This window comes from Egretta garzetta, unplaced genomic scaffold, assembly GCF_000687185.1.
Source record: "Egretta garzetta isolate BGI_Z169 unplaced genomic scaffold, ASM68718v1 scaffold175, whole genome shotgun sequence".
Taxonomy (NCBI): domain Eukaryota; kingdom Metazoa; phylum Chordata; class Aves; order Pelecaniformes; family Ardeidae; genus Egretta; species Egretta garzetta.
In genome coordinates, this window is record NW_009259860.1 from 3,401,610 (window position 1) to 3,426,441 (window position 24,832).

At 39.9% G+C, this 24,832-nt stretch overlaps 1 protein-coding gene across 1 annotated transcript in view; it reads left to right on the forward strand.

The window, feature by feature from the left end:
* Positions 1-11,781, forward strand: part of MPDZ (multiple PDZ domain crumbs cell polarity complex component) — a 93,072-nt gene extending 81,291 nt beyond the window's left edge. Inside the window, exons 36-45 of the mRNA XM_009640050.2 lie at positions 3-176; positions 422-569; positions 3,710-3,796; positions 5,186-5,282; positions 5,937-5,980; positions 8,214-8,336; positions 9,290-9,394; positions 9,512-9,624; positions 10,663-10,786; positions 11,635-11,781. Of these exons, the coding sequence (XP_009638345.1) occupies positions 3-176; positions 422-569; positions 3,710-3,796; positions 5,186-5,282; positions 5,937-5,980; positions 8,214-8,336; positions 9,290-9,394; positions 9,512-9,624; positions 10,663-10,786; positions 11,635-11,781 (1,162 nt within the window). The remainder of the gene's footprint in view (positions 1-2; positions 177-421; positions 570-3,709; positions 3,797-5,185; positions 5,283-5,936; positions 5,981-8,213; positions 8,337-9,289; positions 9,395-9,511; positions 9,625-10,662; positions 10,787-11,634) is intronic.
* Positions 11,782-24,832: the final 13,051 nt, after the last annotated feature.

Below are 24,832 nucleotides of genomic sequence, written 5' to 3' on the forward strand. Positions count from 1 at the left end.
AGGAATGCCACACATGATGAAGCAATAAATGTCCTTCGACAGACTCCCCAAAAAGTTCGTCTGACTGTGTACAGAGATGAGGCCCAGTACAAGGAGGAAGACATGTATGATGTACTCAATATAGAGCTCCAAAAGAAGCCTGGCAAAGGCCTTGGGCTGAGTATTGTTGGGAAAAGGTGTGAATGTACCTGGAGAGTCAGTGTCTGGGACTTGCTGGGCATGCTCATGTTTCTGTTGGTGTGTAGGGCTTGAAGGCCATACATGCTATTTTTGTGCCTCAGCTAATTGGCCATTCCTAGAGGAGCTAGCCCAACATTACTCAACAGAAAAATGAGACATTGTTCATTGTGTTCCCAAACACAAGCCATAAAAATGGCACTCAAGCAATACTGTAATGCAAAATCTACTTGTGTATTTGCAGAAATGATACGGGGGTGTTTGTGTCAGACATCGTCAAAGGAGGAATAGCAGACACAGATGGGAGATTGATGCAAGGAGACCAGATATTGACAGTGAATGGAGAAGATGTTCGAAACGCTAACCAGGAGGCTGTTGCAGCTTTGCTAAAGGTATTGGGAAAAGAGAAGGTGGATAAAAGTGAAGAATTGAGGTGCAGATTTTTTGAAAGCTTTAAGTTTTATTCAGACTGAGTTCAAGATTATTATTGAAATGTCAGTGAGAATGACCTGTGAATCCAAATTTCAGCTTCCTGAAGTCTAGAGCATTCAGATTTTGATACTTTGCCTTATGAAAATGGGAGTAGTGGTGGTGCAGAGTGCCATGTTTATAGGGCTATAGAAGACCATAACCTAGAAAAACCTGAAACTTAGCATTGTATTTTCTGCAACAAGCTGGTAACTGGTTAACTATCTCACATTTTGTAGAAAGATAGGCAGAACTGACTTTAAATGGTGGCGAATTCATCAGAATAGTTGTGCAAAAAAGTGATTACTTTCACAGCTGATAATGCTCATCTTTATTTTTCTTGTGTGTGTCTAGTGTCACCTTACATCCATTAAGTACTGTAATGCATTTTCCAGTGACCAAGGCATCTAGTATAAGAAACTGCTTTCTCACAAAGATAACTGAAGTTAACTCCTGTCTGCAGCTCTTGGAATTTCTGTTCTCAATAAATTTTGTGCTTCTGATGTCCTCCCCCTATTTCCAAATCAGAATGAAGTCAGATATACAACATTTCTTGTGGTCTGGCAGGAAGTCCAGCTGGTCAGCCAACTTGTCTGTTTTCCATCCAGGGTTTTGAGACATTGCTGCTGCTATGGTAAGGATTCCATCGAATCAGCATTTTCCAATGGAAAACTGTTCCACCGGAAAAAAATTAACAGCCAGTACTCACAGCTGACTCTTGGATACATAGACACGCAATCGTGCTTCTTTGCACTCACATTCAAAGATACATTTTTTCCAGGTCTTGAACAGTTCCTTGAGCTTTTTTTTTTATTTTCTTTTGTCAGGGGGGTGTGAGGTGGGGATTAGAAAGGGGGGAGGAGCACTTTTTCTGTATTTTCAGTATGTGCCCATAAGTGAGAAGGCCAGAACTGGGTCTCTATTCCGGCAGTGAACTCATTAAAATACTCTTCTGGGGTAATAGTACTTTTCCATTCTTACCTGATTCTGTATTTTATCTAAGGACAGTGCATTTCTTCTTCATATACTGCACTTTTACATCTCCTCTAAATGAAAATGACATTTTATGTGGAAAGTTTCATTTTGGCAAGCATTTTGGAGTATCTAACTGAAGATTTTTAGTTCCCACTTACCATTTGTATATTCATGTTTTAAATACTTCATCCCACTTAGTAGTACTTATAATTAATTATCCTAGCCCTGAGAAATGAGGCTTTTAAAATACCTCAGATATATTATTGTCAAGGATTCTGTTTTGTTCATGCAGCATAAATGGTAAAGCATGATCACTCACATGTAGGCAGTCACCATTTTTAGTTCGGGTATCAGTTCTGTTTTCATTCATGAGAGTAATATCTAGGAGCGAACTGTCTTGAATTGTTTGAAATTTATTTTGCTAGAAAATTATTTATAATCTTTGGAAAACCCCAATGTATTTTAAGTAGCATGAGACCACTTGAATGTGTCGTCAGGCTGAGAATCCCATCTGTTCTTGCACTGTTTCTTTTTAAGTATCCCTAAAACATGTGAAAAGCTGATCATTTTTTCCCCTCATTTGACTTATGGGTTTATCAAATGGGAGATTACAGGAAGAGAGAGAAAGCTGTAATAAAACTAAATGTGAATTGATTTATTCACAAAATTCAGTTGGAAAGTATTACCTCCTACTTTCACACATTATAACTTTTAAATCTCATTTGTGGGTTTGCATATTATATGAGGATGTGGTAATTTTAGGTACATAGATTACTTTCTCAATTTTCCATTTTGGATAACTGTTGCCTGTATGGTCTAATACAAGTCAATTCATACAAGCAGAAAAGAATGGTTTTGCTTGAGCCCTGATCAAGTCTTTCCCAGGACATGGAGAAGTCAACTTTATTTAAAAAATAAAAAGCAATCTAGTAATAAATTAGTGTCACACCTAAGAGAATAGCAACAGGATATGAGGTATGGAAACCCTATTTGAATGGCTATGTCCTGTTGTTGGTTTTGATATATTGGTCTATTTCTTACTGTGAATTTTCTGAACCTCTCTTAGGGTAATACAGCTAAAGCACGATAAATAAAGGCAAACTTACGTCATATTAAGTTCTTTGGATACAGGAGTTAATAGTAACAACTTCCCAGTGGAAGAAAGAAGAAAAACCAAAATATCAACAAAACTTTGAAATTTCTGTAGTTTAATATGCTGCAGATAGGTGGTCATCTTTTGAGACTACTAAGTATTATTTCAGAAGTCCAGTTTTCTAAATATTGTTTGTGATAATAACTGTGTTTCCAGAATCAGCCTAATGTCTTGGTCTCTAAATATTTGATTGCAGGGTGAATTTTCTTCTGAGGCATACATTTTATGCAGAGGTGTAAATACTTAATGGTATAATTAAAAACTTAAAGAGTAGTTGAAGGATTTTCCAGTCTGCAAACAGTCCATATCACCCAGCTTCCTGTTGGGAGTGGGATGCAGAAAGGTCACTTAAATAACAGATAGATGTTTGGAAAACCTCCTGCCCAGAATTTCTTTAGTTACGTTGGTATGGATCCAGAGTAACAGGTAACTTCAAAAGTGGGAGAGAGATTACTACCTACCAGTTTGAATAGCATGTTCTCAGTCATATCAACAGAAATAATTATTAATACTTCGAAGTGATATGCTGGTTTTAGTGCTTATTGTGAAAATAATCAATTTCACTATCTCTTGAAAAATGCCATCTTGAAATTACATGTTGATATTACAATTGAGAAGCCAAAACTACTCCCTGTTAAGTGAAAGGTAACAGAATTTGGTCGTCTTGTGTAATTTTCACATGCGTATTGTAATACTGGTTAATGCAAAAAGTGCCCTGCTCAGTACTGAAAATCATGGTGTATTTAGTAGTTTGCACGGCTCTGATCCTGCCATGAGCTCTGTCCACTCAGTGCTCATCGCAGGGTTGTTAGCCTGTTATTTTCTCCTCTGTTCATATTTTTTTCTTTTTCCACCCTCTAATAAGTGACTTAAATATTGTCATACGCTTTAATTTTGTAGACAGAAGAGATGCGTTATAAATGACTGGTTCTTTAGTGTTCATTAGGTACGGTAAGACTAGAGGTCGGAAGAATAAAAGCTGGTCCATTCCACTCTGAGAGGAGAACATCCCAGAGTAGCCAGGTGTGTAACTGTAAAACTGATCTGTTTGGAAGAAATAAAATGTGGTTAAATAATGAAAGCAAATAAAAATAACTGGTTTTATGATAACAATTGTTTTCCACATACCTGATCCATTATGAAGTAGGAGGTTTTATGTAGTTTGCAGCTTTTCAGTAACCATTTTATATGTTGCCTTTAGCATATCATATCTGTTAAAGACATGCTCCTGCCAGAAATGTATTCCAGAAATGGCTTTGCTGTGCTACCTAGTCTGGTCTGTATGGCTGCAGGCTGGGAAACAGAGGGCTCTGATTCTCATTGGTATCATAAGAAGTTGGAGTAGACTTTAAACTTCTTTGTTACTTTAGGAGTGCTTGGCATGCACTGGAATATTGTTTCAGGAAACGTAGTGAATTTGTACACTCTTTGCATATTTTTACCATAATCTCGGTCATCAGAAGCAGGAAACCTGCACCCTTTCCATCAGACTTCTCTCAAGTATATTTATTTTATTATTGGTCTAATAGTGAAGTGTTACAAACTCTGCATTTCTGCATTTGAATGCATCCTTCATGCGGTAGCAGCTCACATCGTGATTCTCTCCAGTAGGAGCTATATTTCTGAGAGCTCACAAATTACCGTAGAACTTTATCTGGTTATAAACTGGATGTGCACATCATCAAGTACTGAAGATAAGTAGCTTTAAAACAAATCATAACTAAACAGTTTCAAGTGAGCAGGTTAAGACTGGATAAGACTGAAATGTTAGGCTCTCTCAAACAGGTAATACCAAACAGGATGAAAACATGCAGGCCCTGGGCAGTCTTAATCTAAGTTAGGTAAGAAGCAGTTCGCAGTGTTGCATGTTTTGAAGAGTCTGTTACAGTCAGGAATCTAGTCTCACTGGGAGCCATGTTGTTCCTTTACATTGCCCTGTGGATATAGTCAAAATCTTTCTGGAAGTTGTGCGGGTGAAGCCTGTGAGTGGCGAGCCTAATCTTAGTTTTAGCTGATGGGAGAGAGTGCAAATGAGAGTACACACGAGGTTGTATAAAGATCTGTCTTTTATATTCTGTCCCTACCTTGATAATCATGAGTAACTTTTGCACCAGAAGTCTCTATGAGGTGATAGAAAGTGCAAATATAAGGGCACAGTCTGGCCCTCAGAACCAGCACTTCAAAGCATTGCATGGGGTTGTAGGCATGCAATCTCTGTTGGTCTAATGATGCTTCAGACAAGGACCCCTCTAGAGTGACTAAGAAATATATGGTGGTTCACTGTGTCAGCTTTAACTGGGCACAGAAAAAGTAAAATACAGCAAAATCCACTGAATACACTGGTTACGGTTTTACTGCTATCAACTGGGTGTCTGAAGCTGCTCTCTAATCCCAGTCTAACACTATTTTTAGGTCAGTGAAGGAAGTGGCAGTCTCTCATCGTTCAGTTTCCCCATTTCTGGGTCCAGTGCACCTGAGGTCTTTGAAAGTGGTCTGAAGAAGAATACCAGTAAGGTTTCTTTGGTGCTTTCAGTATTTTAGACACGTGAACTGGTAGCTGAGATCTTTCACTTCCTCTGAGATGTTGTCATGTGTTGCAGGCCTCATTAAAGTCATTAAAGTCATTAAAATGCTGCAGGGGTGGTTACTGTACAGTACATCATCTATATCTTTGAATAGCTTTTTATAAAAGAAACTAGCAGCTTGTTAGACCAGTAGTTTAGATGTTAAGAATCTAAGTTGAGCCGTAATTTTCGATTTAATCTAAATACATCTGCAGCCAAGCCATCTCATTCATAGAAATCGGGATACTGTATAAACTATAATAGCTGTGGAATAGCTGTCTCATGCTCAAATTTAGAACAAAGTTACTTCTGACCATAGTAATGCTAGCAAATAATAGTTTTTTCTATTCTATTTAAGCATGCTTAGCAGTCTTATCCCAAAAGCTATTTAAATGGAGAGAACGAATGACTTTTTCACCCATTCTAGAAGTATTTAAATCCTATTAATTTAATGACAGACACTTTCAAAATCTGCTTAAAACATATGCTATAATAAAATAGCAGAAAGTTAGAATTGGTATAGTGGTTTGGATGACTTTAATGGAAAAGTTTCTTAAAAATCCTAACTTAACTTCTCTTTTTTTAAATTCATTTGACAGCAGCTTCTGAAATACAGGGACTAAGAACAGTTGAAATAAAAAAGGTAAGTTACAGCATGAAGTGGTATGTATCAGGAATGGGTTTTGTAGATGTTGGCAGTAGGTGTGCTTATAGAAGGGAAGAAGTCTGGCCTTGTTAATAATTTTGAGAAAGGAATTGATATTGCAATAGCTCATTAATTTGCTTATCAAATTAATAGCTAATTGGTTTGCCTTAGTAAAGCCTTTGACACCATTTCCCACAGCATTCTGCTTGAGAAACTGGATGCCCATGGCCTGGACAGGCATACTTTTTGCTGGTGAAAAACTGGCTGGATGGTGAGGCCCAAAGGGGACTGGTGAAAGGAGTTAAATCGAGTTGGAGGCCAGTCACAGGTGGTATTCCCCAGGGCTCAGTGTTTGGGCCAGTTGTGTTTAATATCTTTATCAATGACTTGGACAAGGGAATTGAGTGCACACTCAGCAAGTCTGTAGATGACACTAAGCTGGGTGGAAGTGTCAGTCTGCTGGAGGGTAGGAAGGCTCTGCAGAGGGACCTGAGAAGGCTGGATCAATGAACTGCGGCCAACTGCATGAGGTTCAACAAGGCCAAGTGCCTTGGTCCTGCACTTGGGTCACAACAACACCATGCGGCACTACAGGCAGCGGTGAGTCGCTGGAGAGCAGCTTGGCAGAGAGGGATCTGGGGGTATTGGTCAACTACCAACTGCATATGAGCCAGCAGTGTGCCCAGGTGGCCAAGAGGGCTAACGGCATCCTGGTTTGAATCAGGAATAGCAGGACCAGGGAAGTGGTCATGCCCCTGTACTTGGCACTGCTGAGGCCGCACCGTGAATATTGTGTTCAGTTTTGGGCCCCTCACTACAAGAAGGACATTGAGGCGTTGGAGTGTGTCCAGATAAGGGCAACAAAGCTGGTGAGGGGTCTGGAGCACAAGTCTTATGAGGAGCATCTGAGGGAACTGGGGTTGTTCAGCCTGGAGAAGAGGAGGCTGAAGGGAGACCTTATCGTCCTCTACAACTGCCTGAAAGGAGGCTGTAGTGAGGTGGGGGTCAGTCTCTTCTCCCAAGTAACAAGCAATAGAACAACGGGAAATGGCCTCAAATTGCACCAGGGGAAGTTTAGATTGCATATCAGGAAAAATTTCTTCACTGAAAGGGTTGTCAGGCACTGGAGTGGGCTACTCAGGGAAGTGGTTGAGTCCCCATCCCTGGAGGTATTTAAAAGACAGGTGGATGACGTGCTTAGAGACATGGTTTAGTAGTAGACAGGTATGGTTGGACCTGATGATCTTAAAGGTCTTTTCCAACCAAATGATTCTGCGATTCTATCTTTTCAGGTCAAGAATGTGTGATCTCCACTGCCTATATTTTTATGTGAAATCAGTGCAATTTATGCTATTGCATTTTGTGACCTGTTTTGAAAGCAAAAGGAGGAAGGATTAGTAATAGATAATGGGACCTAGTTTTACTGTTATCAGACTGAGTTGAATCTGGATTCTATTTTAGTGAAGTCAAGGGATAAAGTTGCAAGCCCATTGTTTTGTATTCCATATTTTTCTTCACACATATTTTTAATGGCTAGGTCCTTATATGACAGCTGCCAGGTTTTCAACTGTGAAATTCAGTTGACTTGCTTCTTTACAGGAGCATGAGATATGAGTCACAGACTGCTTCTGATTGTAAAAAATACTTATTTTTATTTGACTTTGCCTCGCATCTAGTTCACTTGATTATATGGATTGCATTTAGCCATTCTTTTTTTACAGTAGAATCTGCAAATACCAGTTTACAATAGCGGTTTTGCAGTCAGGTAGTGGGGTGTTGTGCAGTAGTGAACAGCTAGTTTTTTGTTTCAACAGTAGGACACTAGGGGGAGCATAAAGATTAATTCTAGTCTTTGGGAGGTTTATAACAGGAGATTGATATAGACAATATTAAGAACAAGCAATCCCATCTGTCCAGTTTTCCTTGCCCAGACTTTCTATGCTGATGTTAAGGGTCTGACTGAATTCTGTAAATACTTAGGTAGGTTAAGGTAAAACATACAACTAAGCCAGCAAATTGTCACCTACTACTGATAGGAAGAAACATACGTTGTGCTCTCTGTGCTTTCTTGAAATGGTGCAAAGTGTGTTAGCTTAAAAAATGGCTTGAGATGTGGAAATTCTGATTTTCATAAAACAAGAGCTCTAGTATTTTTTTGAGACAAGCCTACAATTCTCTGTATGTGTTTTTCTTTCCAGAAAAATCTAATCTTTTTTCATGACAATAACAGGGCCCTGCAGATTCACTAGGAGTGAGCATTGCTGGAGGTGTAGGAAGTCCTCTTGGAGATGTTCCTATATTTATTGCCATGATGCATCCGAATGGAGTTGCGGCTCAGACTCAGAAACTCAGAGTAAGTTAATTGTTCAGAAGCTTGTAAAGATTGCATGGGTAATGCACAGTAATTGCTCTAGGCAGGCAATAAATTAGAAGTTTAATGATACAGTCATAAGTGCTTCTGGCTGTGACAAGAATTTTTGCTGTTTGGATTGATGAAATGGTGACTCAGATCAGTAGCATGCTAAAAGGTAATTGCTGAAAGATACTAACTATGGGAAGGAAGTCCTAAAGCAGTCTTGGATCATAGAGGTAGTCAGCTTGTGAAAATGAAAAGTAGAGAGAGTGGTTCAGAACAATGGATTCTGTAAGTGAGCTCCACTGATGAGTGTGTTGGACATTCCTGCAACTGAATGTATGCAGTCTGTTTTATCTCTCCTGTTTTCTATGCATATCTATCTTAGGATAGAGATAGTACTTTTTAGGTTCCGAGTTGAAGTGGGAGGTCTTATCTGATACAGCACATAACATATCTACTGTATCCCACCTGTACTGGGGGTGGTTGAATTTGACTCAGTGCGCCTTGGAAAATGGACAGTGTTACTTCAGGATGAATTCAAATGTATAATCTCTGATGATCATTCACTACTTTGGTCTGTCTATCTTCAGGTGATGTGCAAAATGCACCTCTTATTTTACATGCTGTGTATTTGTAGAGTATTAGGATCAATTCTGTAAAGCATCATTACTTTTTTACACTGAGTACGCTAAACCAGTGTAATTTGCTAATTGTGATGTTGAATTTTCCACCTTCATATTAGATCATTATGTAGTTCAAGGATAATTTGCCTTTGAGAGGAAATATACTGTGAACAGTTGCTAATGTCTTTCTTCCTGCCCTCTATCGCTGATAAGATCTGGCTGAATGCAGATATACAGAACAGATCTGCTGTTGTTGAAAGAAAGTGTCAAATAAATCTATGTATCTAAACTTATTTTTAGTTAGATTTTCTACATTTTCTTCTGCAGGTTGGGGACAGGATTGTTAGCATCTGTGGCACATCTACTGAGGGCATGACTCACTCCCAAGCTGTTAGTCTCTTAAAAAATGCTTCAGGCACTATTGAGTTGCAGGTAAAAAATGTTCAGTGACATTTGGAATATTTTCTGAATACTATTTTGCCAGCTGCTACAATGAATTATTTTAGTATCAGCATTCTCATTTTACTGGTTTATGAACTCTGTTCCTAGGTTGTAGCTGGAGGAGAAGTAAGTGTCATAACTGGTCAGCAGCAGGAACCACCTACATCCAATCTTTCATTTGCGGGACTAACTTCAACCAGCATTTTTCAGGATGATTTAGGGTAAGTAACTGTAGCATATACAACCTCTGTAGCCTGTTACTTTAGGTAGAACTCGACCTAAAAAACATAAAAATTCTAGCAAATAATGGATGAATTGTTTGACTTAATCATGATTTATACATTTGGTGTATTTGGTACCTGTAGGCAATGGGTCCTCTTCTGCATTTTTCATGATGTGATTTGTTGTGCTGCTTTATTTTTCCCCTCTGGAGTTGAGACGTGATTTGATTTTTTTTCTCTGTAAATGCAGCCTGCTTAGTTTCACTGAGCCTTGGTAGCTGAGATTAGTTGATAAACCCAAAATGTTTTTTCACAGAGGTACCTGTGTTTCCATAATATGCTCTCTAGCACTGGGCTATCAGGAACATCAAACTTTTCTGGTATATGAGACATACTGCTTCTGGAATACTGCAAAGTACAGCTATGTAAACAAGTTTTGCCTCAAACTCTGACATAAATCTGAGGTATTTTTCTTCTAGGAACAGAGAAAGAGAGAATGGGGTTCTTCAGTCACACAGACCTACTTTGAAAGATAGAACTTCAAACTTTCTTACAGTCAAAGTCTATGTGGGGAAATAGACCTATAAATGGTCTGTATAAACACGTACATACAAATACACAGTCATCCTAGAGGAAGAGAGAAACATTAAACCTTACAACATAAACTACTGGGGCTAGTTTTAGACATTTTTTTAGGAGGTTTCAACGTAGGTGTTTGTTACGGAGATTTGAGGTACTGGTATTGCATCTCTGCTATGGTAGCAAGCAAGTGGGATGTTGCAGCCGTAGCTATGCCCTGAGCTGGCTGGAAGAGGTGTTTGAAATAGCTCCCTTTAAGTAATAATGAGAGCATTAGACAGTTACAGTGTTTTACATTAACTAAAATAGTCAGTTCATTATAATAAAAGCACTTGTAGTTATAGTGGAAAGGGAAATGTATTGCTTAGCTTGAAAGGAGAAATGTTTTTCGTTGAATATTCTGCATGTTAAATCGTAAGTTCAGACAACATTGCAGTACTCTTTCTTTCGTTTTCTTAGACCTCCTCAGTACAAGACCATTACTCTGGATAGAGGACCAGATGGCTTAGGCTTTAGTATTGTGGGCGGTTATGGCAGTCCGCATGGAGACTTGCCCATTTATGTGAAGACAGTGTTTGCAAAGGTAGGTGTAAATTTGTTCAGTCAATCAATTTATTAATTAGTTCACAGCAGCTACTATCTTAAATCTTGGCCTGGGTTTGAAGCCAAAGATTGTTACAGTTTCTTAGAGCTTTTCTGCCTTAGTGCAAGTGCTGGTCAAAATGTGCTTGCAGCATTTGAAGGCTGTAGTCTTAGAAAGGTTCGGAATTTCCAAATGCATGTGACTCTGCATATGGCAGTCTTCTTCAACTCTCAAAATTGGAATTGTGCACATACATAGAAAACCAGTTATATCTAGAGTGTATTTTCATCAGGTAGTAGAAAGGACTGTTTTATTTATTTTGACTGAGGGTCTGAAAGGTAGACAGACATAAAATAGTTGAACTCAGTCTGGACCTTTGGAGAAGTTGAGGTACTTCCCTGGATTTGACAGTTTGGACTGCCCTAGGAAACAGCCCTGAATCAGACAGTACTGGAATCAAGAATCCCAAACTCTCATGGTATATCAAAGTACAGAGCTGGGGTTTGATTACTGAATTTCTTATATAAGTTGCTGAAAACTTTGTCAGGCCTTGAAAATCTTGCTTCTGTGATAGTAGAGTTTAAGTGTTGTACTAGCTGGATGTACAGAGTTAAGGGAATATAAAAATACCGTAGATCTGATTTCTAAATGTTGTGAAACTTAGACAGGGCAGGGCATACTGCAGCACTAGCAAGCTGTACTACGGCTGACCATAGTTGAATCACTGAAAATCAAAAAAGTTTTAAGGGGTTTTGTGCACTGAACCCATCTTACTCAGACCATAAGGGCAGTGTGGCAGGGAGAATAAGGAATGCATGAGTCTGCAGTTATATGTTGTATCGTTTCAGGGTGCAGCAGCAGAAGATGGACGCCTGAAGAGGGGGGATCAAATCATTGCTGTGAATGGGCAGAGTTTAGAAGGGGTGACCCATGAGGAAGCGGTTGCTATTCTGAAAAGAACAAAAGGAACAGTCACTTTGACTGTTCTGTCATGAACAGGCTGCCCAAAGGGGTAGGGTCAATAAGACTGTGTTATTTACATTCCACATAGCAAAGAGAATGGAAATGTTTATATAGCCTTCTTGCTCTTCCAGCTTCACAGGACTGTGTTACAATACTGAAGAAAAATAACATTTAACCGTATTTTTGTATACAGTAGAAGTATTTCTCTCACTGTCAAACCAACTGGGATGGAGTTATGTCAACTGTGGAAAGACACATATTTTTCCTGTTAGTATTATAATGAATTCTTGTAAGCCACAAAAAAAAAAACCAAACCACCACCAGAATGTTTGCATTAATAACCACACAACAGAACTGGAATGTTTTGCTAAGAAGCTTTGGATATTTGAAATGTGTTGGAAAAATGATAGTCACCAAGTCAACAAAGGGGGTAAGCACAGGCAGCAGTCATCAGAAAACATTAATAAGGTTATTGAAGGAAGAAAGTATTAACAAAATGAGGAATTTTGGGAAAAGAAGGAAAAGTATGTAATCTGAAGGCAGATGATTAATGGATTAGGTGGTTATTTGTATTATTTCACAACGCCCAAGTAGAAAGAGCTGGAAGGGTGACTTGGGTGCATTTTTTTGCTTGTCTGTTTCTGTGTTTAAATTTCCAAAGTCATGGTGTATCAAAACAAAAAAAAAAAGAAAAAGAAAACTGTGTTTTAGTTTGGGTTGGGTTTGAGGCTTTGGTTTTTTTCTTTGAGGCAGGGGTGTGTGTGTGTGTGTGTTTGTTTTGAAAGGAGAGGACTTGTGCTCAGGGCTGAAAAATCCATTTGCTAGTGGAAACTACTCCTTATGAGTGAGTGCCCAGCAACTGCAGTATTAGAAGAACTAGAGTTTTCTTTTATAGCAGTAGTGTTTTCTAGCCTATATGGGTGTGAAAGCAACCTTCCCAATATGAAATGTGTGTAAGTGAAGGTTTTCCTATTCCAGTGTGCAAGATTAACTACAGGCTCAGTGCAGAGGTTTCTTCAAGCTTCTTGAATCAGAGCCACAAACAAACCACTCAGGGTAGGTTTACTTAGCTGCAGAGAGAGACTTGTGGATACTGGTTAAGCCAAGGTGGAAGAAGTTGATGTTACGATATTGCTGCCACTATCAGTAGCAGCAAAGTTTGAGTCCTCCTTGGACTGAGGAGGCCTAAAACCACAAGTTGAGGGTGTGTAAAAGGCTGAAAATCCCTCCCAGTGGAGGTGAGTAGCAAGACAGTAGTGAAGGTCTTTCTGCATCAGCATTAAGCAGAAGAGGAGATTTGAGGGCCGCAAATACTGTTTGGGGGTTATTAATCTTAGAGGCACAAAGACAAGACAGTGTCTAATAAGTATGATGCAACCATGGAGCTGTGTGGTCATGGGTAGCAGTGTGGTCCATAAATTTATCAACATCCTCGGGTCCCTAAGTTGGCATCCTCTCTAAACCTTTATTCAAAAACCACACCCACTGAAACCCTTAGCTGGCTGTACCCTGCCTTTGCCTCTGCTCCTTCAAACTGGATCTTAGGAATCTGGCAGATAAAGCACACTTTGCCCATAATTTACCTTCCTGCAGAAAAATTCCACAAGGTCTTTTGAGGGAGAAAGATATGTAGCTAATTAGCAGCAAGACCATTTGTGGTAATTAGTGGGAAAAAAAAATGGTGTCAAGAAGGCCACCACATCAGGTGTCATGTAAGAGAAGTCTGAACTGAAAATGCAGGCAATGGTCAGGGGCCGATAGGGGAACATACAAAGGACTAGCGTTTGTTTTAGTGGGACTCAAAAACAGTATTAGGTATGTCTGTGAAATACTATTAACAAAATGATAGCTAGGTCTAAGTGAATTAACTAAACAACCCCTGCCATCTTTGTCTCTCTAGCTGTTGTAGAAGTTACACTGTGATAGGCCAGGATGGAAGAAAACAGATGGTACTGTTACTGGATGCTGTTGTTATTGAGTCGCTCTTCTATTCTTATTCCTCACTTAGAGTGAGAAATGCCTACATTAGAGTATGTAAAGTCACTTTAAATAGTATCTATATTTGTAACAGAAGTAGTGTACAGATATTTTGTTACTGCTGTTGTGTCTAAATGGAGGATTTAAGTGAATAAATTCCAAACTGTCATGATGAAGAAACAAAGTTGCAGGTGTGTTTCTGGTTGCTTTACAATGGCATGCTTGCATTGTTCATTCTGTTGTGAAAGATTAATTCAAAAAAACTTAACAAAAAAATGGCATTACTCTTTGTGTAAACTTCAAAGCATCTGCTAAAAATTGCTTTACTTGGATTTTAAGATTTTATCTGCACTTGCAAACTCTTAGCAAATCCATGAGACTAGATACCAAAGCTACCTACCAGTGAGCCATGGAGCCTGGGACTTCGCTTTTAGCTGTTACCCGTGCTGCTGCTTCACAGCACAGGATCTTCCCCGAGCCCTGCGCTGGGAAAGCTGGAGCATGACCAGTGCTTAGCAGCTGCCATGCTCTAGACCATGAGGTGTAATAAACTCTGCATGCTTAGGATGTTTGGGTTTTTTTATTGTTTGGTATTCAATGCAACTTTCATGTCACAGGGCTTAGTCCTGTAAGGTGCTAGGTACTATGGCCCCAGTTCTACCAAGTCTTCTGGTTTTGGTTACATTTTTTCCCATGTGACTGTGTTAATTGTGGGACTTCACAGGCTTGGAGCTGAAGGTCCTGGCGTCCTAAAGGCCCATTGTCTGTTCAGGTACACAGCCTTTTCTTTTAACTCTGCTTGCCTCTCACCTATTCAGTGCTCATGATCTTAGAGTGGTATTAATGAAAGTGACTGTCACTTCTTGTAAGCGTGTGCCTGGACAAAGGACAGCTGGCTTATGGGAATGCACATATTTCATTCCTTGGCAGTGAGCAGGTATCATTGGCATGGCTGCTTTCCTGTTCATTCATCTGCTGGGTTTTATTTCTGGGCTAGCTTTATGGAAGCAAATGGTATTGGTAATTCTCAGTTGGGAGAATGGGTGGAATTTGGGAGCCATTGAGGATCCCCTTCCCTTCACCCTTTTTATAAGAAAAAAAAGCAGCTGTATATTCTATAGACCTAGATATGGACTTGCCTGAAAAAAAAAACAACAAACAAACAAACAAAAAACCCCCCCACAACCCTAAAAGAAAACAGTTGTCATCTTTGTTCTTAAGTGGCAAAAAGATGGTGTTTTTTATGGACAGAGACTTGCAAGTAATGCGGAGGAACTTAGTACTTTTAACAGTGTTTTGCAAAGAAAGCCTTACCTCAGAGTGAGAGTGACATTGGAAAGAGGCTGGTAGTCATTTCGCGCTCACACACCTTTTTCTTGCTTTTTAAAAAGAAATTTTTTTTCAGCATCTAAAATATTCAGGTGTAGGGAGCAACCTCTGTCTTAGGCACAACTTGAAACTAGTAAGAATAGATAAAAATTTTCACTTCTTTACAAATGCGATTAAAGCTGTGAACACTGTTGTCCTTTAGCATATTCAACACCTGCAGTGTACGTACAAGCTGTTGTTATTTCTTTCTGAGTTAGAGGTTGTGCATCTTCCTCAACAGCTGTGTAGGTCTTTATTTTAATGCATTTTAGTTCATAGCGGCTGTTGGCAGGGTTATGTGTTAACTTGTGAAGTTGGGCCACTGATACTTGGGAAAATGGTAGCAGCATCAAGTTGGACTGGTCCATTTCAAACACAGTATACCTGCTAATGGGACGTGACGCCTAAATAGATCGAGTTTCCTAACTCGTTGCCATGTGTTTTCATTCTCCTGTGGTAAGATCTTACACAATATTCTTGAACTTGCTACTCCCAATGAAAATGGTCATGTGAAATGGGCAGGAAAATACTAGGTGTTGCTTCTCTTACTTCAGTAGAAAGAAGAGGAGAATAATTTCTGATAAACTACTAATCCTGAAAGCTGTGTACATCTCAGTTGAAGATAACAGAATTGTCCAAACTGGATTATTCATTTTTAATTTTTGTTAAGTTGCAGCAGTAAAGTTTTACTTTTTAGCAAGTGAATGAAGCAGGCTTTCACGTAGTCTTTCTCAGCAAACTACTTTCTGATCAGTCAGGTTTTTTGATCTTCAGATAGATAGTTTAAATACGTAACTTTTTGTTTTCGTTACATAAAGGAAGTGTTTTGAGTCGCATACAATATCTGTGTTCTTAGCTGGAAGTGCTATGCTGACTATTTTAAGTACTTGGAGTTAAATCTCCAGCTTACCCATAGGTAGCCAAATGAAAGGTTTTTGTCTACGATGGGAGGCTTTGAAGTTGTCAGCACTTGTTAATATTTTCTGGTATTTCAGCCTTTGGCAGTTTATTAATTAAGATTACAGTTTGATAGTGTAGTTCAGTTTATTTAGTAGTACACCTTGACTCAGCAAGGTTGGCATTATAGCTAAAAGGGAGTGGATGTTCGTTGTGAGCATTTCTATGGGATAAGGAATACCTTTTTGAGACTCTAAGCACCGGTCAGCGACAGTGTCGCAGTTTGCTGTGTTTCACAGTGTTTATGTATGGTCCTCACTGTTCATAGCCAGGGAATAGTGCGCAATCCTAGGACTAGGAGGACTGAGACCCTGGGGTACATTTTCAGGATTCCTTATCAGGTTTCCACTGCTGCACACAAGAGGAAGATAAAGGGAGCCTGAGTTTCTTGTTGGGCGCCTCACATGAGCACTTAGATGGAGGCACATTAAAGGCCTTTCCAGGTTGTAACTTTCAAGTACCTTCTCATCACAGGGATGCCATAGCCGCCACATCCAGTGCTTCAGAGTTTTACATTATCGAGGGTTTTACAAAAAGCAATGGGAGCAGCACCTTGAGTAGTTAATGGGAAAAGAGTTATTCTCTGTTTTGGGAGAATCTTTGACCGAAACTGTGAAAGACATACATGTTTTGGCTTGGAAAAATTTATTCATTACTCAGTGTTAAATGCGAATATGCCTGATGGAATTAGAAACGTCAGCATTGCAGATGAGCTATATAAATATCAGTATAATCCTAATGGTTAAAGCAGCAAATGCTCGCTGGAAAGTCCTGTTTGTGACAGGAACCACTGAGGACAGATGATAATAAAGATTGTCATATGGGGAAATCATTAACCTTTGTTACTGTCACCAAGACCAGAAGATGTCTCAAAGTGAAAGTACTCATGTTTTTCATGCTTTTTTAGTAAGTCCACACCAACTCTTTTTCCCATACTTTTTACTTTTTCCCAAGTGTAAAGGGCCTGCAAAGAGGTGTTACTGATATTCTTGGAATGAAAAAAAGTGACTATCATTGCTTCAGATATGTCCCTTTTCTTGTTTTTAATGACTATATACGAACACAGGTAGTGAAGGAAAATGTTGCTCTTAACGTTAGAATTCTCTTGGGGAATCCAAGCAACTCCAAACCTAGTGTCTGGGCTGGAGACTTAATTTTTGGTAGTTGGGGATTTAAAAGAGACAAGTGACACATATAATGTAGTAAATTATTGTTTCATGGTCATCTTAAATGCTGGATGGTACCAGCTGCATCTGCAGCTGCTTTTGCATACCCCTAGATGGTTCACTGCTTGAATTCCCATGTCCTGTAAAAGTTCCTGTAAAGGGAAGGCTTAGCCTCACCGTTTCCCTTGCAAGTCATGCTTTAATGGAAAATAAGGTCCAGCGGCATTTTGGAAGAGTAACTAGGTTCCTGTCTGTATGAGAAATTCTGAGTTTTAGGTCCCAGGCGGGCAAAAGCTCTGATGCTGTTCCTGACAGACTTGCTCTCTGAGAGATGTGGTGGTTGGAAACCCACACCTGGGAGCAGCAGGTACCAGGGCACTCCCCGATGGGATTGATGCACACCTGGCTCCCCTCAGTTGGCATACAGCTGTGTACCACAGATCTGACAAACTTCACTTGCAGTCCTAGAAGTCAGGAGGTTTTGGGTTGTTTGGTTGTGTGGTTTGGTTTTGTTGGGTTTTGTTTTTTTCAAGATCTACCCTTGAATGTCTTGGCTTCAATTTAAAGATTATGCAGAGGACTTGCATTTTTCTACTTTCATCTCCAGTTATCATATACTTCCCTTTTTAAACATATACAAAATGATAAGTAATCTGCTCACTTTTTTTGTTAATGCAGAGTGAGAGGTTGTTCTAACCAGATTTACTTCACAAAAATGTCTCCTGGTGAAGCTTTTACAGCCCTTTTCACAACACTGAATGACAGCAGTGATTGCCTTTGTGTTAAATGGTGTTTTGTTCATGTCAAGCAGCAGCTGACCGTCAGAACTCTGTGTATATAGTCTCTTGCTGTCTGGAAAAAAGCCTTTACTTTTCCTATTGCAGTCACTACAGCTGGAAGAAAAAATATAACTGGACCTTTGTATTTAAGTGCAGATTTATGGAATACTAACATTTAGTAGAAATAACTTATTAACAGTTCACTGTTTGCTGTCACGTGGCATGCTCTTCTTTCCATCCTAAGAAGTCAGAGACTCTTCAAAGCTGTCTATTTTGCCAGCAGACAAACCATTCCCACCTGCACTTCCCCTGCTCCTGTTTATTTTGATTTGTTTGTGTGTTGGGGTGGGCGAGGGGAGTGTGTTATGTGTGAGGGGAGGATGTCAAAGGCTTTGTGTGTGTGCATGCGCATGTGCGTTTATATGCATATGTGTGTGTAATTTGGGGAGTAGTACTGTGTAAGTGCTAATTATTAACCTCCAGGTATTTCCTTCCAGGCATGATTTTTTTTTTTTGGTTTTTTTGGTGGAAGAAATTATAATAGGCGCTCCAACCCTTTTTTATCCATAGGTATCATAGGATTTTAAGAAACAGAGTATATATTTGATGTATTCTAATGTCAAGAAAGAGGGATTATCTGTTTCTTCTCCACTAGTTGTGATTATTGCATTTCCTGATGAACCTTTTTCTAATGCGAGCATACATCTTTTTTATTAGCCTAGTATGTTTAAGAATGGAGTATGTTCCAGTTTGAGCTTTCAGGGCAATTAAATCCTATTTGAAGTTGAGAAATATTTGGGTCTGGGGTACTGATGCAGTGTTTGTGGGCCTGAGAGCACCTCATGAGGTATGAGTACAATCCAGGCCCATGTCAAAGATATCATGTTCATAGGACTGTTCCTTCTATACACAGGAATTGTACTCAATTTTACTCGGTTGATAGTTTGAACTCACATACCTGTATATGTTGTTGACACTCAAGCTTAAACCTTAAATCAGGCTAGCAAACCTCTTTGACCAAGCCCAAAGTGGCAACCCTGAATTAGAATGGTTTCCTTCTCAATGACAAGGAGAAGGTGGACCAAGAAAAAATCTCGGGCAACAGGCAACAAAGAGGCAGGTGTTTGCTGGTGCCTGGAAGCCTGTTTGCTTTGGTCTGTAGTGAAAGGTGGCTGGAACTGCCCTAGTCTGCACTTCCAGTTAAAAAGTGAATGGGTACAGGAGAGGGGCTCACTCATTTAGGCACAAATAGGCCTGGAGGTGGCCACCAGCAGTGAACACTGCCTGCATGAGTGTTTCTTTGGTATTTCAAGATGAAAAAGAAGTGTTTATGCAGTCAGCCGCTGTTTTCAGCTTGGGCATTTAGCCTGGGGGCTTGGGGTGCCGAAGCTTTGTGGGAGAGGCTTTTTGTCTGTAGCACCCCGTCCCACAAGTACACCTTGAAATCGGACTAGACATGGGAGAGGCACCTAGTTTTGTCCATAGATGCTGACTTTTGTGCAGCTGCATGTCTATGCATTAATCGTTTTCAGTACTAGCCACTAGATAGCACTAGAGAATCAAGGTAAGTCTCAAACAGCATGGGATGCAAAGATTTAAATGAACCCAAGCACTCCAAAACTAACAACCACTGGAGTCTGTGGTTGGTGTTCAGCTCTGATCGGCAGCCTAATGGAAATTGTTCAATCAGAAGAAAGTTACTTTAACTTCTGCTGTATTTAAAATGTCTACACTGATGTATTCCCAAGCAAAAAAAACGTAGAAGTAGCATGAGCAGTTACCCTACTCTAGCCTTCTTTTTAATACTTTTGATCTTTATTGAAGGCTACAGGCTTCAACAAAATGTGCCTTAAATCCAAAATGTTTCATATTGGCCATCACAAAATCAATGCTTTAAAACTGAAGTAAAAACACACCTCCAAAAAATACCCATAGGGATATATGCTTTCCAAAATGATGCCTCCAAAAACATATTCTCAACAGAACTCATTTTTAAAGAGGGTACTGTGTCTGTCACTTTCTGGAAGTTTATCACTTGCAAAATTATTTGGCATTTTTATCTTTCCAGGAAGAATTTAAGGTAATGAAGAAATCATTACTGACCATCTCTGTGAGAAGCCAAGAACTGATGTTTTTAATCTCTGCTATGAAAAGCAATAAAGGTACAGCTTCTGCTTGCTTACAGACAGCCTTTCAAGAAACCCCACATGAAGTTTTTTCTAAGGGATTAGGAAACCCAAAGAGGTCGTAAGAGAAGGGCATTGGTTACTGCCTGCATGTGCTGGGCATTTTCATAGGTTTTGCACACCTCTTGTAAACCATATGCTTAATGCACATTAAGTACTTTTTATCTGTACATCCATATACAGTTTTTCTGGCAGTCCTGAGGAATACTGCACGGGTATGCTTGGTGCCATGCAAAATAAGAAACTTGGTAATCTCTGAAAACTGCATTCCTGACTTTGGTTTCAAAATACTGTGTGGGTGATCACAAACTCTTCTATTAGTTATTAACAGGGTTTGTATACCCAAATGCCACATCTGGCTTTGGTAACATGTCTCAAGAGTTTTTGGTAAGGATCCAGAATTTGAAGACTGAAGGTCTTGGACTCCTAGAATAGTGTCTCCTAAATGCTTGTCTTGAAGGACAGTTTCATAATCAGCTCAGGGCATCTGGCTCTTGTGGCTTGCTTCTGAACTACACTAAACAGACTGATCTCAAAATAAGCAACTGTACTGCAGCTTATTTGCTATAGGCATGCTTCATCTTAGGTATGGGGACTTCATGGACCATGGTCTCAGCTGTTGCTGATAGAAGCTTGCAGGAACTCCCAGCAGACTGGGCTGAACTCTCAGCCAGTAAGCTGTTCCTTGAAGAAATGACAGCCTGTTATCAGGAGATGCATGGGCTATCTTTGAGACTTGCTTACACATACAGTACATCCAGAATATCATTACCTACCAGCTTTCTATAGAAATTCACCTTTTGCCGTCAGTATGTGAGAGGCGTATGTTTAAACATGATAAGAGATTAACAGCACTGAAGGTTGATCATCTGTTTCTCCACAATTTAAATGGAGGTTTTGCAGCCCTCCTTTTCCCTCCCACACCAGTCCCTCAGCCGAAGCTTGGAGGGCTGAACTTCCTTGGTGATAAGAGTCAATTACGTGAAAATAAGCTGAATAAGGTTTGTCAATCACGCTTCCAGCCTGCTTCAAGCATCCTTTGCCAGTGGAGAGCTATTTGCAGTTGGCAGGCCGGTGAAGCAGTTACCTACAGGACTGGAAGGTGAACTGGCATTACAGTGCAGATAAAGCAAGATTAGTGACTGACATTGTACCACAAATCCTTCCAGCCTCTTTTTGGCCTTATTTCTTTATTGCACGTATAAAACTATACTAAGCATGTCCGGACTACTACTGTACTTCATTCTCAAATGCAGCAGATTTTACAGAGTTAGTTCTGTGATTTGTTTTTCTCCCAAGTGCCTGTGGCAGGGAAGCTGTTTTTGTAAGTGGTTTGAAAACAAGTTCCAGCAAAACTGATCTTTATCAGATCCCGTTTAGGCTACATGTACTGAATAGTGAAACAGGCCAGTTAAATTTTAATCTGGGTTACATAAAAGATTGTTCTCAAAGTGGCACATATTGACATTGTTCTCACACCCATTAACTTGCAACTGGAAAGTGAAAAGGCCAGGAGAGATGTAAAACCTATGTGTGTGTGTGTGTAAACAAGTTTTAGATAGGTTATGGTAGAATCACAGAAACCTTTCTGCAGCATCGTGGCTGTGTGGTGCTTGTTTTTTTCCTCGTGGGGTGGGGGGATGGTGCCTTGCAGGCTAAGAGTTATGTAGTTCTGTAGCTTTTTGGGGAGAAGAGTTGTCGTTTTGGGGACCTGCTGTCAATACACTGAGGATCTTTTTCATGTAATCTTAGAGGAGTAGTGAGGATGTGCCCAGAGGCCCAGGTGTGGCCTAAGCTGGGAAGATACCTGTAAAGACAAAGGGATACAACACATATAGTTGGGCAAAAGACAGAATACATTTAGCTTATTACAGGTGGTAAAATTTAATTGAGTTGCCCACATGCAATTCTAGCCAGTTGTTCTAAAAGTATGTGCTGCTGGATGATGCTGAAGGACCTGCCATTACTGCAAGAGGAGAAGCACGTAAAGACACGCGTGCCTAGATGAACCAGACTGCCACTCCTGAGAGCGGTAGAAAGGCACCAGTGCTGCCTAGGAAAAATGAGAAGACAGTCTGATGAATTAGTTCTTTTTTTAGGGGGATTTCTGATAGTTTTTCTTATCTATATTGAAACTTGAAGCAATATTTTTTCCAAGTAAGTAACCTCTGATCTTTAATATTAATTTAAAAATATTTAATGTTTCTCTTCTAATTAACTTTATTTTAAAAGGACACAGTTTTTGTACAGAATTAAGAACAGGTTTTTTCTGTATTGTGAAGTCACACTTCAGGGTATTTTAAGATCTAAGAACAAGTAAGTTCTATAGTGTGCCAAACTCAGAGGTCATTTACATACCTGTGATGCTTATTAATCTACATCAGAGACCTTTCATATTTACACCTGTGTACCTCAGATGATAAAATGGCCTGAGGCATTTGGTTCCCACTTTGGTTTCAAATGCTGTTCCATTAGCATTGGGTATGACTTCACTTACATGCAGGACTGCTTCTTAAATTGCCATGGGGAAATTTTTCCTTGATTCACTTTTTGCCACGGGAATTAACCACTAACCAAAATCCCAGGAACACTGCCGTAGCTAGAAGTTTAGTCAAGCGGGTTGCAATGGCAAGCATCAGAAGGAACAGAATACAAAACAAAGCAACTTCAAGAGCTGGAGGGCCAGACATACCTATTTGCTGCTTAACCTATTTGCTGCTGAGTCTTTGGGAAGTCACACATCCTCCTGGTTAATTGTATTCAGTCCCCAGAGACAGCTACGGCTGTCTTTGAGGCTGTGTCTTCAATACAGTCAAGTCTCAAAATGATGGGTAATGCAGTCCTCATCTGTGAGGAAAGATCAGAGCAGGGAAGAAGGGTCAGAAATAGGGAGATGGCCCTCCACTTTGTCACAAAAGCTGTGCCTTTTATTAAAGCTTGAGCTTGGCTCAAGCCCTGGCCCAGAAAAGCCAACCACACAGTAAAATCGTGTGGTCTGTTGGCCAAAACCAATTGTCAAACCCACAATCAACACATTTTAGTAGTGATTAAACCTGACTTCCTCTCCACTGTGGATGTGGTCTTAAACTTGCTTGCACCAAAATTGTGTGGGTAATTGTTTGCTTCCGTACACTGCCCAGCATTATTTAATTAGGAAAATGTGGTTGGCAGGAGGGAGGTGGAAGCTGGAAAAGACAGAATCCTTGTCAACAACCCATGTGGTTCCCAAAGAAGCAGGGTGAAAGTGTGTGAAAGGCAGATGGTAAAATGCTGCGTAAGTGGTGGTATGTGTGGCTGCTGACAACCCAGAAAGTGAGGATGAGCAAAGGTACCTGACTGAAAACTTCAGGAGCCACATGCCATGCTATCCTGTCTCAGGGGAAGTGCAGGAGGCTTGGCATTGCCTTTCTGGTGCCCTATAATCACTCTTCCAGTGCTTACAGTGCACCTGAGTAAGGCATGGCTCAGAGAGGTTGACAACTTTCCTGTCTAGAAATTTCTGCTGACAGAGATAGTCTGGGAAAATTGTGCTGTATCGCTTCAGAATCCATGGGGAGATCTGGTAAGCAATATCCTCTCTGTTTTCCTTAAATGGCAAACTTTTGTCTTCCACACATCTTACAGACACACATTTGTGGATTTTGATCCCTATAGGCCAGTTAAGATTAAGCAGGGACACAACCAAAATAAAACAAAGGGAAGTGTCTTTTGCAAAGTGCAGTTACCCCAAGAAACTGTCTTCAGGTTATGCTGTGGCATTCAGATGAGAGATGAGGCAAGGTGAAAGGAAGCAGCAGGTAGTCTGAAAGATGGCTCACGTTTAAAGCCAAGCTCAGTTCTAGGGAGAAGTAGTATATGTATTGCATGCTTTATTGATAGGCTCCTAAGCTAGGAGATGTGGGAAAATAAATCCAAAATTCAGGTGGAAATTCTTCCCATAATTGTCATTTGCTTCCCTGCTTTTTCCAAAGACCTGTAATTACTGCTTTAGCAGATAAAACCTGTAACTGGATTTAAGGAAGCTATAGTAAGCAGCTGTCTTTGCATTAGTGATAAAATCAAGGGGGGGCAGATCTGAATCAGGTTTGTAAAGCATAAATTTATCTTGTAGCCAAATCAACTAAAAGTAACACACCCCTTACCATCTGCTCAATGACAGTTTCCAGCAGTTGTGCTGCAAACGTCCTCTGGAAGTGCTGTTACAGACAAATAATTGACAAACCGTCCAAATGCTTTAAGCAATGATCAGTCCAGTGGGTGGCATTAGGGCTCCCTGGCCTTCAAGGGGCCAGTGCAGGTGCCCATTTTGCATCCAAATGTATATTTTTAAGCCAAGTTGTTGCTGTGATGCGAATCCAGCTACACGATTCCACCCACTAAAGGTATAAATCTGTGAACTTTTATGAAGAAATTCATTCAAGTACTGCAATAATCCTTACTAAATACTTACGTTTACCTGGGAAAAATAGGATGTAAATTGCTAGAAAAGTCTTGGCATATGTTAAGGACTGTCTGCAGTTCTAGACTACGTGATGGAATTGAGGAGTTTATTTCACTTTTGCTAGAGGCTTCAGGTATCATCCCAAGCACATCATGCAGTTAAATATAGGCACAGCTACCAATTTAATGGCTTTAGTGGCTTTTCTTTGG